The sequence below is a fragment of the Oreochromis aureus genome, linkage group 10, assembly GCF_013358895.1.
Source record: "Oreochromis aureus strain Israel breed Guangdong linkage group 10, ZZ_aureus, whole genome shotgun sequence".
Classification (NCBI taxonomy): domain Eukaryota; kingdom Metazoa; phylum Chordata; class Actinopteri; order Cichliformes; family Cichlidae; genus Oreochromis; species Oreochromis aureus.
The window spans coordinates 16,456,770-16,469,730 of NC_052951.1; the positions used below are offsets into that span (position 1 = coordinate 16,456,770).

The 12,961-nt window shown below is 39.3% G+C and overlaps 2 protein-coding genes across 2 annotated transcripts; both read right to left on the reverse strand.

Moving 5' to 3' along the window:
* Nucleotides 1–1,447: 1,447 nt before the first annotated feature.
* sod1 (superoxide dismutase 1, soluble) lies at nucleotides 1,448–5,916 on the reverse strand. Its single transcript, XM_031754083.2, has 5 exons — nucleotides 5,760–5,916; nucleotides 4,292–4,388; nucleotides 4,071–4,140; nucleotides 2,007–2,121; nucleotides 1,448–1,831 (listed from the first exon to the last, which is right to left on the reverse strand). Exons 1-5 carry the CDS (start codon nucleotides 5,829–5,831, stop codon nucleotides 1,724–1,726), a joined length of 462 nt encoding a protein of 153 aa, XP_031609943.1. The 5' UTR covers nucleotides 5,832–5,916; the 3' UTR covers nucleotides 1,448–1,723.
* A 1,476-nt stretch (nucleotides 5,917–7,392) lies between these two features.
* LOC120442200 (basic proline-rich protein-like) lies at nucleotides 7,393–12,624 on the reverse strand. Its single transcript, XM_039618107.1, has 3 exons — nucleotides 12,442–12,624; nucleotides 11,390–11,545; nucleotides 7,393–11,123 (listed from the first exon to the last, which is right to left on the reverse strand). The coding sequence occupies exons 1-3, from the start codon at nucleotides 12,584–12,586 to the stop codon at nucleotides 10,288–10,290; spliced, it is 1,137 nt and encodes a 378-aa protein (XP_039474041.1). The 5' UTR covers nucleotides 12,587–12,624; the 3' UTR covers nucleotides 7,393–10,287.
* Nucleotides 12,625–12,961: the final 337 nt, after the last annotated feature.

The following is a 12,961-nucleotide window of genomic DNA, read 5'->3' on the forward strand; positions in this document are numbered from 1 at the left end:
TAAGTAAAAATGCACAAACTGTGTGACAGGATTTTTAATCTTAATAAAAAGACAAAAGCTGTTTGGATTCATTTGTGCTGGAGTACAAAACCAACAGCTAATTGTTACAACTGACTCGCCAAGAGTAAGTGCCCCCTCTAGAGGATGATTGGGGTTATTACACAGTGCAGAATTCAAATTCATCAATTTTATGCGTTGTTACCACTTTGCAGGATTTCCCTGCAGCAAAGTGAAATTTCATTTAGAGCAAGGAAATCACTGTGAATTTCATTTGCAGTAACTTAATTTTAAATTAGATTTACAGCAAGATTTTTCATTGAAATTTGCAATAAAGTTACTGTAAAATTACAGTAACCTGTTTATAGTGTTGTAAATGTGGTTAATTCATTTACAAATTATTGAAATGTCTTTTTAAAGTTGCCTGATTTTGTGTTTTGTACTGTAATGTAGTGGAACATCTAAAGCCAATATTAAGCCAGCTTTTCCCAACCTTGAAATACCTCTCATTGCCTTTGAGATATTTGGAAATAAATTACCTGCACAGATCCTACATCATCATAGGTACTGGCCGTTTTTAACCGGCAGCCTTTACCAATCTGTCATATACATCAACACTCTTAGTTTAAATTCTACATTCATTCTCATTCTACATTTTATTCCCTTTGGGATCAGAAATATTCATATACAAAAACACATAAATGTGTCTATTGTTTCAGTGGCTGAAAGTGCCCCACAGGCCTCAATGTGAGCTTGAAGCCATTTATGTTTACGTTGTTTAATGTGTAGGTGCTCTCGATACACAGATTTTGAATGAAAGCCAGGGAACTTCAGTAGAAGAAAACCAAACTATTCAATCGGATAGTTATTTGAGGCGAATGAAATACAGTAATAGTTTCAAGCAATTTTAAGCACATCTGAAATTCACTTTTCAAACCTTGAAAGACAATAAGTTCAAGCACTTTCAAGGATTTCAACAACCCATACGAACCCCCCTGAGATGATGACCTCATGAAGCTCATCGAAAGAATGCCAAGTGTGCAAAGCAGTAATCAAAGCAACAGGTGGCTATTTTGAAGAATCTAAAATATAAAACATGTTTTGAGTTATTTCATACTTTGTACATTCTCATGGAAGGGTATGTATGAATGTAAATGGTCATTAAATTAAAGAAAAAACATAACATGAGGTCTGTCCAAACTTCTGACTGCTAGTACATGTCTTATTTTATATTTAATCTTTCTCACTACTTTTCTTGAGCAAGCTAATATAAGACAAACTTGGAAGCTTTTAACCATAAAATAGTCATTGAAAATTTCAGTGAAATCTATGGTGCCCTTTTCAAATAACTGACTGGTGTTTTATCCTTACATGTTTTAGAGGATCCACACAGGTCAAAAAAGGGCTACCATTTAACTTAAACTACAAGAACACACACACAAAAAACAACTTAGATGAACTATTTATTTTCTTCCGCAAGTATACAATTGTTCATCACTTGTGCGTTACCAATTCTTTGGGATGCTAACCTGGAAACATAAACCCATTCAATACAATTGTCATGAGGAACAAACAGGGCAAAGCATGGCTCATCTACTTGACTGTTGATTAAAAGTCACAGAGAACTGAAAAGGACAAACGGTCACATCAGGTAGCTATATTGGTCTTGTTAAGTGCTCTATGAAAAACAAAACTGAACTCAGTGCTTCATGTTCTGTTAAGTTGATTACTGGGTAATTCCAATGACTCCACAGGCCAGACGTCCACCAGCATTACCGGTCTTCAGGCTCTCTTCATTTCCTCCTTTTCCCAGGTCATCAACCTTCTCGTGGATCTAATAGAAAGGACAAAAAGGTTTTCATAAACAGTTCTCAAAGCTAAGCCACATACAGTAACTTGAGGCTTGCGATCTGGCATATCACTTTCACATACATTGAGAATAAGAGGGAAATGAAAATAAGCAGAAAGGAAATGAACAAAGTGACAAAGGACTGGCATTTTTCACTTACCACCATAGTTCTTCCAATGATGGAGTCAGGACCTGTGAGGGTGATCACCTTGTCTGTAATCTCAATCTTGGCAACATTATCTGCTGCAGTCACATTCCCCAGGTCTCCAACATGCCTGTTTACAAAGGAAAAACAAAACAACCTTGCTTTAAACCAGGGGTGTCAATATGGAAAATATGAAGGAGAAAATATGGAATATTAACTGTATTTTCATAATTTTTACAGCTATTCCTGTTGATATAGGTTTCCCCCGATGATCATTCATACTACAGCAAAGTAATTAAGTACCAGTTAAAAGACAAAGTTAAAAAAGTAAAATATATAAATAAATAAAAATTAAAAGTTCCCACAGTTTTTTCTTTGTTAGTTAATAGGTCCAAAACTTCATTTACTTTTTCTTTTCTGTAAATTAGCAAAAACTTTCTGCTTTATGATTACAGGACAGCTTGGGAAATGAGCTACCACAACCTTTTCTTTAGTTTTACATTTCTTTGCCCCATTTACTACAGCATGTCTGTATCATGTAAATAACTGAAACATACTGTTGAAATTGCACTTCTTTTTCTTATATTAAAATCCCTCAGGATTAAATGTGCTGGTACACTTCTTTACACCAACAGAAAAGGAGAATTTTGCTTAAGATCAACGTAGGCTACATGTGGGCCTTGATGGAAAATGAGTTTAATATCCCTGCTTTAAACCATCCTGATAACTGACAACACAGATGGGAGGTGTCTGTAATCTTGCAACACAATATTAAACCACCTACACTACGGCTCTGAGCCACATGTGTAGTACATATTGCATGGATGCAATATAACCTACAAAAAAAAATCTTAAGATTTAAAAAAAAATATCCCATTAAGATCGCTCAAGTCTCTTTTATTGTGGTGAATTTTGTTTACGTGATACAACACTGCAGAGTGTGACGATGATATATGCTGGCCTTACAGTTAGGATTTATTCCACATAATCTATCCGGTTTGAAATGAGCTGAGCATATTGTTTGTACGTTCCCTTCTCTGACTTTCCTGCGTTGGTTTCAACTGTCACTTTTAATTATCACAGGTTCCACAAACTGGTGACATTTAAGCTTTAAGTTTTGTTCCACTCTGAATAAAAACCACATACAGGCAAATCAAAGCTACAGTCAAACCTAGTGTTACTTGAAAGTATTAAGCATCATCACCTAACACAGACTGCATGCAAAATTATGCAAACTCACCTGAGCTATTTCTATATAGGAGTAAATCTATTAAAATCATTTGCAACTTTGAGTGAACTAAATGACAAGTAATCCAAGGGTATTTTTGGTGTCCCTTAGAATGGCACAGCCATATCACAACAAGGACCCCACCTTTTTTTTCTTTTTTTGGGGGGTAAATATTGCTCAAATGTCAACCTCTTGACATGATCTGAAGCTTATTTCAAAGCACCCTACTAAATATTTCAGTCCTTTGTAACCATTTACATTAACTTTTATTGTAGCCATTGCTGATGAGTAGTGATGGTGCATGAACTCCTGTGAAATTGTTGAATCTTTCTGGCGAATTGTTTCACCAGAAGGCAAATCACACAAAGCTCATTTGAAATTACTGACATTTACTGGTCATTCAAATTACAGCAGCTCTGCTGTGATAATACATGTGTGCTACATACCAGTAGATATGTACCTCAGAGATTGATTTGAAAAGACGTGTTATTACTGGGAGGTATCATGTCAAAATCCTCCCTAACTGCTGATATTTTTTGCCCTTTTTGTTGATCCATAATGTGCATAAAATTTCCTTGCAACTTCGTGATGATCCTCAGAATGACCTCACATCCAATTCATGCAAAAAAATCTAACTCCCACATCTTTTCAACAGCTCGAATCACATAACAAGGCAGTCAGGCAAGTTGCCACGTGATATTCTAAAGAATACAGGCCTAAACAAAGGTTTCATTTGGACACACCCACTTTGCTTAACAGGCCTTGGGGCTTCAGTGTCAGACATAACATTACTACTAATGAGCAATATAATTACTTTTTATACTGATACTCTTCCTTCAGACTGGACTCACCTTTCTGCATCTTTAGGCCCACCATGATTCTTGTTGTAGGGATTGAAGTGTGGGCCTGCACTAATGCACCCTGGGTAAGAAAATATATATGAAACATATTGAACTATTGCAAATTTAGTCTAGATTACCTAGGTGATGCAGTAACATTATCAAATTCTGAAAATTAAGAAATCCAAGTCTCTTTGGATTTGGATCTCTTTCACACACACAGAGAAACTTACCGTTTGTGTTGTCTCCAAAAGCATGGACATGGAAACCATGCTCACCAGGGGTAAGGCCTTTGATTTCTCCTGTCAGCTTCACAGGGGCTGACTCATTCTAGCAGATCAAAAACACAAATACAAAAGAAGCTCTCAAAGCCAGGTGGCTAGAAGGACGGGAATATTGAATGAAGATTACTTCCATTCAATAGCATGCCCCACCCCAGACAGACATTCCTTATAATAACGTAAGGAGGAAAAACAAAGCTGGGCTGTGGGATTTGGTGCCAAAAAAATAACAGACATTTCAGATCTACTACAAAAGACATACTCTCAAATATAAACTTAAAAAAATCCTATTAAGTTGAACTACAACAGCAGTAATGTTCAATAAGTTTGTTTTAATGCATGGTACAGTTAGCTTAAACTGCACAATCATGCCTTCTGAAAGTTATTACTGGAGGATGCAATGCATTTTCTATGGAAAGGGACAGGTAATCATTCATTACGTCTGCACAGCAGGAAGTCTTCAAGAAAACTACGTTTAAACCTCCAAGCACCTTAAGGCAACTGTTGTGATTTGGTGCTCTATAAATTTAAAATGCACTGAACTGAATTCAAATGATTGGTTACAAATATTACTTATACACTGTAATTTACACACAAAGTTTGATTTGATGTGAATGAGTCCGTCTCTTTGATAGTGGACCATGTGTCTTTGACGGTTGCACAGTGCACTTTACCCTTATCAAGAAGGCCAAATAAACGAAAGGCAACGAAAACAAGGACAGGCAATGACTCGGCAAAAAATAATGAGCAAATTCGCGTTTGCTCTTGTTTTGATGGATCACAATAATATCGAAGCATTTTGCCGGCTGTTTCGGAGTTACAGCAAAAGCGTTACATACAGAAGTGCTTGCCTGGTAGATGAAACCACATCTGACGGTCTGTTTTAGACTGTCTCTGCAAACGTTGAACTTATGCAACAAGCGTCTTTCTTATACAAACAGCCTGGGCGGGCCTTAAAAAACACACCTTTAACCATTAACACTGCACAGGCTTTAGTGGCCAAAGGTTACTGCTATAGTGACAAGCCAGTGATTTCATATAGCCTGTTAAATGCGTGGTTGACACAAGCAACCTACTTTGAAGTGAAAAGCAACATCCACTGACTATACTGTGCAGAGTAAACTGAGGTTAATTAGCAACGGGGCGGCGTTGAATATGAGACCAGACTGTTAGAAAACCCACGCAAATTTGCACGACTTGTTATTCACAAGCTAACGCGTACCTAGCTAGCAAGCCAACAGCAAGCTAACCATTAAGACAAGCTAAAGAGAGCAGAACTTGGCTAGCTTAGCCGTCGGCGATAACTGTAAGAGCAGGATGTGCATTAACCCTTCTAACGTTTCGCTTTAAAACGGCTAAATGCGTAGTTTGTGGGACGGGGTTTTTTTTCTCAACGTGAACGAAGAATAGCCCGTCTTACCTCCTGTTCAAAATAAACTGTCCCACTAGTGTCGCCAGTTCCCTTCAAAACGCAAACCGCTTTCAGCACCATCTTTGCAGAAGTTTCAGACACGACACCCAGCCTATGAACGCGTGGTCTTGCTTTTGACAAGCGATTACGTATACTGCATAACTAATAGGCGGGTGTATGCTACATCAACCAATCAGAATCAAATAAAATTAAAAATGGCACATTTTGATTGGTCACTGCTAAGATATTGGCTTATCAGACAGATGGGAAAAAAATCTCTACAACCACGTTATAAAAGTAATTAAATATATGAAATACACAGATAAATGAGAAATATTAACTGGTTCAAGAGTAGATCTGACAAAGTTCCCAGTACTTAGAAAATGTCATATGTATCCTTGTGAGTACTACCAGTCAATAGCCTACTAATTGTGTAATAAACTGGTGATGGTGTAGCCCTTCGTTATAGATGTGGTGTAGGTGGAGCTGAACGTTTTATGCAGTTTCTTGTTGCTGTTGTTGACACCTAGAGTAATGGTAAAACAAAGGACATCCTTTGTTAATTCTAAGGTTTTTCGTGTCAGTGCATATCAAAAATTGGTCCTCAGTAGGTCTTGAACTTTCTTAATCACAAACTCATATAAACAACACAACATAACAGCCTCATTAATATTGAACCAGTGTGTGAAAACCTGAGTATATGTTTACTACTGCCATAGGAGTTAAGAGAGTAAATAATCATAATCAAATCAAATTGATTAACTGATCATCAGCAAGTGTGAGCACAGCTACAAAAGCAGAAATTTTGGCACTTTGTGGAAATGATCTTAGCAATGATCTTAGAGGAGCATCTGTTGCTGTCCATCAATCTGAGAAGACGTATAGGGGCATTTCCAAACAAAACCAAAGCCAGCATATCAGCACATACATCTTACACTAACTGCCAAGCACGGTGATGGAAGATTGATGATCTGGCCACCTTATCACTGCGGGGACGAAGCAGACCATGAGCTCCTCCGTGTACCACAGTCAAATGTGAGGCCATCTATGTGACAGCTAAACCTTGAACAAAATTGAGTCATGCAGGAAAACAGTGATCCCAATCACAGCAGCAAATCTACAACAGAATGGCTGAAAATGAAAAGATTCGAGGTGCCACAATGGCACCACAAGTACACACCTCAACCTGCCTCAAGTGCTGTTGCAGGATCATAAGTGAGCTGTGCATAAAAGAGTGCTTGCAATAAACTGAGGCAACATTATAAAGAAATTCCTCCACAGAGATGTGGGAGACAGATAAAGTCAAACAGAAAGCAATTACTTCTAAAAGTGCTAAAAATGGTTCTACGAGCTTCTGTAGCATGGATGTACTTAGTCTTTCACTGCTTCTACATTTTGTCTTAGTTTTTGATAAATTGTCACATGGTGTAATGCACCATGCTACCTTTTTACTATTGTTTACCATAGCTGTAAACAATACAACAAAAAGACATCTTACTTCTTTTAAATTCCCACCAAAGTAATGACTGACTTGGTTCAAAATCACATCAAACTCAGGCCTAGTACAGGTATGTCCACATCTGTAGACATCATACTTCTGATCATGTTACCAGACAAAAATAAATAAATTTGAACACAAAAATAATTTGGTACAAAAATAGTTTATTAAAAACAATATCCTATGGTTGAAATATTGAAGATTTTATGTCCATGTCTTTTGCTTTTTTTTTTTAACAAATCATAGAAACATCTGTCAATTTTCAAACCACTAGGAGTTAAAAACGTTAAAGCAAAGGGCCTCTGTTGTTCCTTCCAAGTCGACGCGTTTCTCTCAGAAAAGAAATCACAGATTATTAACAGAAATTACTGCGAGTCTTTCAAAATCGTCAGTGATACAAGCATATTTACAGCAGTGTCCCAAGCAATGTTCTTCATCTCATCGCGTTAGATATACCCTCTTTGTCTCAGTTCGTGTGAAATTGTTCAGGAACAAGTATTATGCTTGCTGAATCTGGGCTTGAGATTTTAACAATATCAGATACAGTATGTCTACAGTGATACAGAGACCAAGTTAGTAAGCTGTGTTTTATCAAAGAGCAAAAAAGCAAATAGCCACAGGATTCATTCTGTATTTCCATGTAGTCAAAACTAATTTATGACTGTGATAGATGGACGAGAAAGATGGAAAATGCTTCCAAAACACAACAGGACTCTTGTGTGTGATCCAACAATGGACTTCTACTAAGGGACAACCAACCACGTACACAGAAACTTGTATCTATCCTTGTGAGAAGTGCAAGAAAACCGGGACCCTATGTTATTAGAATTTGGCTTGCGAAAATTGTTCTCCCATGTCTCAGCAATTAGGGGACAAAAAAAACAAACAAAAGCCCTAAACATTCTAGCTCACAAGAATCTAAAGCTATTTACATTTTTCCTCCCCCCAAAAATTGTTAGGTTATTTTCCAGCAAAACATAGTGTTAGGAGTGTTGAGTTATTTCTGATCCTCACAGGGTTAATCAAAATGCTCAATAGCCACCTAAGCTTGGGCCTGAATATTTGCACATTCCGAATAATTAACAATAAAATAACTAGATTTTTATCTGCTGAATCTGAGGAAGTTCTTCTCTTTCTTTAGCTGAGGAAATAAAAACCAAAATGCGCACACACACACACACGCACATTAGGTACGAATGTCGGAGGGGGAAAAAACAAAACATAACGTTTTCAGTGACACTTTACTTGTACACCTTTATGGTGCAAACATTGTTTTCAAAATTAGGCAGGCAGTATTAATTCTTAACTTTACCAGTAGCCTCTTCTTTGTTTCTATTTTTGATGATCTGTTATTCAAGGTGACACGTTGATTCGCTTGCAAAGGACTTTTATTTAAGCAAGACAATTTCTGAATGTTTAGATCACTCCGACTTCAAAAACAAAGCCTACCTTGGGCTTTTATTGACCTCATGTCAATATCAAGCTTAATCTACTTTACAGGTTTTATTGTAGATTTATACGGCTTCTGTTATAGTTTAGGTTCATGGTTATGACCAGTTGTAAAGGTTTGTATCATATAATCAAATGCAAACACAGTAAAAGATTTTGAGAGCTAACACACTGGGATCAGCGATGTTGTGACGATACAGTTCGATTATAACAGGTTTTATGATCGTTTTTTTAAAGAGACCCTGTACTAGCATATGTCTTTAAAATTAATATAAAAAAAAAACTGTTATGCTGTGACTTTTTAAGGATATGGTATATTTCACAAAATCATCAGTTATTGCACTAAAGCTCTGTTTTTATTCTTACTGATGTGATTCAATGGGCAGAAAGTGGGGACATAACTCAAAGAAGGGCTGTGTTATTATTCCAACATCTAACTCAAAGTGTATATTACCCAAACATCAAGGAGTTTGTATTTCCCATTTGTCTTCTTTTTTTCCTTTTCCTTAGTTTTAAATTGCACGCCCTGCAAGTAACTGAATTTGATTTTAAGGCCACAACAACCCCTTTCAAACCTGTGCCTTCCTGGTTGTGAAAATGCAATGAGAATTTAGAGCACAAAAAAAGCAATGAGATAATTAAAAAAACAAACAAACAAACAAAAAAGCTTAGGTATAATGGAGTTGCTTGAAAAGTTATTCAGTGTTTGACATGATGACAATTTGGCAAATTTAAAAACATTAATCTAAAACAATACCATTTACATCTTTGAGAACATCCTTTTTTTCCTGTAAATTAGGGTTGTGAAGTAAAAGAAATGTGTCATACAAATCAGTCGTTTCCTTCGTTGGCAAACCAACTACAGCAAAAACAAATAGGCAGAGCAACATGAGCATGCAAACACTGTCCGTTCTTATAACCTGCAGGAAGGAGAAAAACTACGGCCATTTATCCAAAGTGATTTTCACTTGTTTTGAAACACAGGCCTAATTCTGACACGTGAAGCCTGACAACATCAATTTTCATACGCTTAACAACATTTGTGGGAGATCTTTTCGACTTACTGCCCAGAAACTGTCAGTCAGTGACGAACAAACTGTGATTAGTTTGAATCAGTCTGCCAAGAACTGAGACTGACTATCATGGCAGAGACACGTTCCTATCCATCAGTGGTTCACAGCAGTCTATGATGCTGCCTCCTCGTTTGTTTCTGTGGGCTCACTTTGAGCTGGCTCAGAGGGTGCCGCGTCTCCTGTAGAAGCAGTTCCCTCTGGAGGCGGAGCTATAAGTTCTGATTCTGGCTTCTTTTCAGAAGCTTCCACACCTGGCTCCTTACTGGTTTCCTTGGTAACCTCAGGGGTCACGCAAGGTTGCTCTGTACTGTTAGGGGTCCGAAATCTGTCCATGTTTTCCAGTTCGGCTAAACGGTCATCTTTGTCCCAGCGTGTGGTCCTCTCACGCCGTTCTGACCGCCTTGGTCTGTCTCCTTTTGCCTCGGCTCCTCTGCCTCTCTCACGACTTCCTCTTTCTGTTCCCTCCCCCCTTGCTCGCTCCCTATCTCCATCCTCGCCCCTGGCACGTTCCCTGTCACTATCGAGGCTGCTTCGCCTCTCCCTCCAGTCCCGTCTGTCTCTGTCGATCCCGTTCTCGATCCCGGTCGCGATCTCTGTCACGATCTCGGTCTCTGTCTCTCTCCCATCCTCCACCCCGGTGATCACCTCCATCTTCCTGCCATCCTCCAAGCCTGTCCCTACCATCCATTTTATCACCACCTGCTCCTCTCCCTCCATCGCCAAATGGACGCCTGCCACCTCCAAAACCTCTTTCCCTGTCTCTTTCCCTATCTCGATCCCAGTCTCTGTCCCTCTCTAGCTCTCTGTCCCTGAAACCAGGCCTGTCTCCCCTGAATGGTCTGCTATCCATTTCTTCTGGCCCCTCTAGACTCCGAGGACCGCCTGGTCGGGTAAAAGGAGGTGGACCCTGAGGAGGAGGGCCATGCCCATGAGGGAAAGGAGCCCTTAAATTGTGCGGAGGGGGCATCCCAAAGGCTCCTTTAGGTGGAGGTGGCTCATGGTGCTGCATCATTTGAGGGTGTGGTCCCCTGGGCATCATCTGTGGGGGCATGGGGGGCATGCCGGGGTGAGGTGGCCTTGAGCCATGGGGCGGTGGGAAACGCTGCATGTGTGTTGGTGGGGGAACAGGAGGACGCTGGAGGGGAATCAAACCAGGCCGTGCCCCTAGAAGACCACCTGAGGGGGGTGGGATGCTGCCGGGATGGCCGGCTGGGGGCCCCACCAGAGGAGCACCTGGAGGTCCACCTGAAGGAGCACCTGGAGGTCCACCTGGAGGAACGCCTAGATGTCCGCCTGGAGGAGCACCCAGAGGTCCACCTGGAGGAGCACCTGGAGGCAAGCCTACCTGGTTAACTAAAGAAGAAAACCAAAGCATAGCATTAATATAACAACAATGTACTTATAACTACAAATAAACAATATATTTAAACAAACACTAACTACAAAATCTTTGGTACTATATTGCAAAACAACTAAGTGACTTTTAGCACTTTTCTATGTTTATTTAGCAAGAAAATAATGCTTTAACGGTCAAACATAAGTTAACAGTCTCTTTAGAATGGATAGAGGAGAAGGGAAACATCACTTTGATCGGTGATAGGTAACAAGGGCAGACTGACCCATAGATCCCATCTGGTTATTAAAGATGTTGGGAGCCTCAAGGGCCTCATCATTTTTCCGGTTTCCCAGACCTGCTGGGTCTAGAGGGGAGTCCTCAACTCCAGTTTTAGAAGGAGGAGGGGGACCAAGAGGCATAGCACCGGGGAGAGGAAAACCTGAAGAAGAGTAATAAAAGGAGTTAGGGTCCTGTTTGATTCAATTAAAAATATGACTTGGACTAAGCTGGATGGGTAAACTCTGAAACGGTGCACTTGTGCAGCTTGTTGAAGTAAAACAGCAAAACCAAACTGCCAAAATCACATGCATAACACACATGCAAGTCAGCAAATTAAGAAATGTATTTCTGATAAACGCAAATGTGAAAAGCAGAATAACACTAGTCAACATCCACTATCCCCCATAAATATTAAAATACAAGAAACATGGATTTTGTTCTGTTTTACCCTTTAAATCTTTATCATTACGAACTTTTTGATGTCCTTCGGACAACATGATGGGAACACAAAAAACTGAAGTCCTGCATGATTTCACAATCATTTTGCTTTCATGAGTGAATTAAGAGCTTCTCAATGACTCAATAAATGGGTTAACTGTCATCATTACATACCTCAGTCCCCAGCTGCTATCATTATTAAATACAATGAATCACAAGTATAAAACTGACTCTTTTCCTTTTCTTATTTCTATTACTGGCAGCTTCCAGTGCTGCCCCTCAGCCTCCTAGTTGATGGTATCAATTTCAAACACTTATGTCGCTTTATTCTCAAGTTATCGCATTCACAAGATTTTCGGAAAACTTGACCTCTAACCTTTAGGTCAAGGTCACTGAGATTCAAACTTGTCCCAGATTTTATGTAGTAATTTGAAAATTGCCTTGTTTTCCAGTTATCACATTCACAAACTTGAGTGTCCGACAACAATACCCTATCAGCCTTTTACGGCTGAGGGGTATATAAAAGAAGAAAAAAAAAACCAAACCTGAGAGCAGACGCTGTACAAAAAAAAAAAAAGACCACAAACAAAAGCATGATGAAATAATAGAAATTGTTACCTGGAGGCATTTGCATGGGGTTGAAGCCAGGTCTGATGAAAGGAGGCGGCGGGACACCTGGAGGGAAGGAAGGTGGAGGCATGCCTATAGGCCCAGGAAAGACAGGAGGTTGGAGAGAACCCACACCAACCATTGGCTGCTGCATTGGAGGGACCTGAGAACATTTAGATGTTAAAGTTCATTTTAAATGAGAGAAGTGTGAGACAGTGTTTCATGTTGTGTTTCCATCCAGGTATGCCTTTACTGCACTGACAGTGCATTTGGGATCATTGCAATCCTGAAAAATGGAACTGCTGCCAATCAGACACATTCCAGATGGTGGACAAAAATCTGACAGTACTTTTGCATGTTGATAATTCAGTCTATTAGGACAAGCTCATCAGTCCATAAGACCTGTTGCCACTCAGTCTAGTTCATGTATAAAATTTGGCATCTGTCAAAAACAGTAGCAGAATTTTTTTCCTCATTTCTTTAGGACTTTCTGTCAATCTCCTGTAGACCGCTATTCAGGCCTGCCACT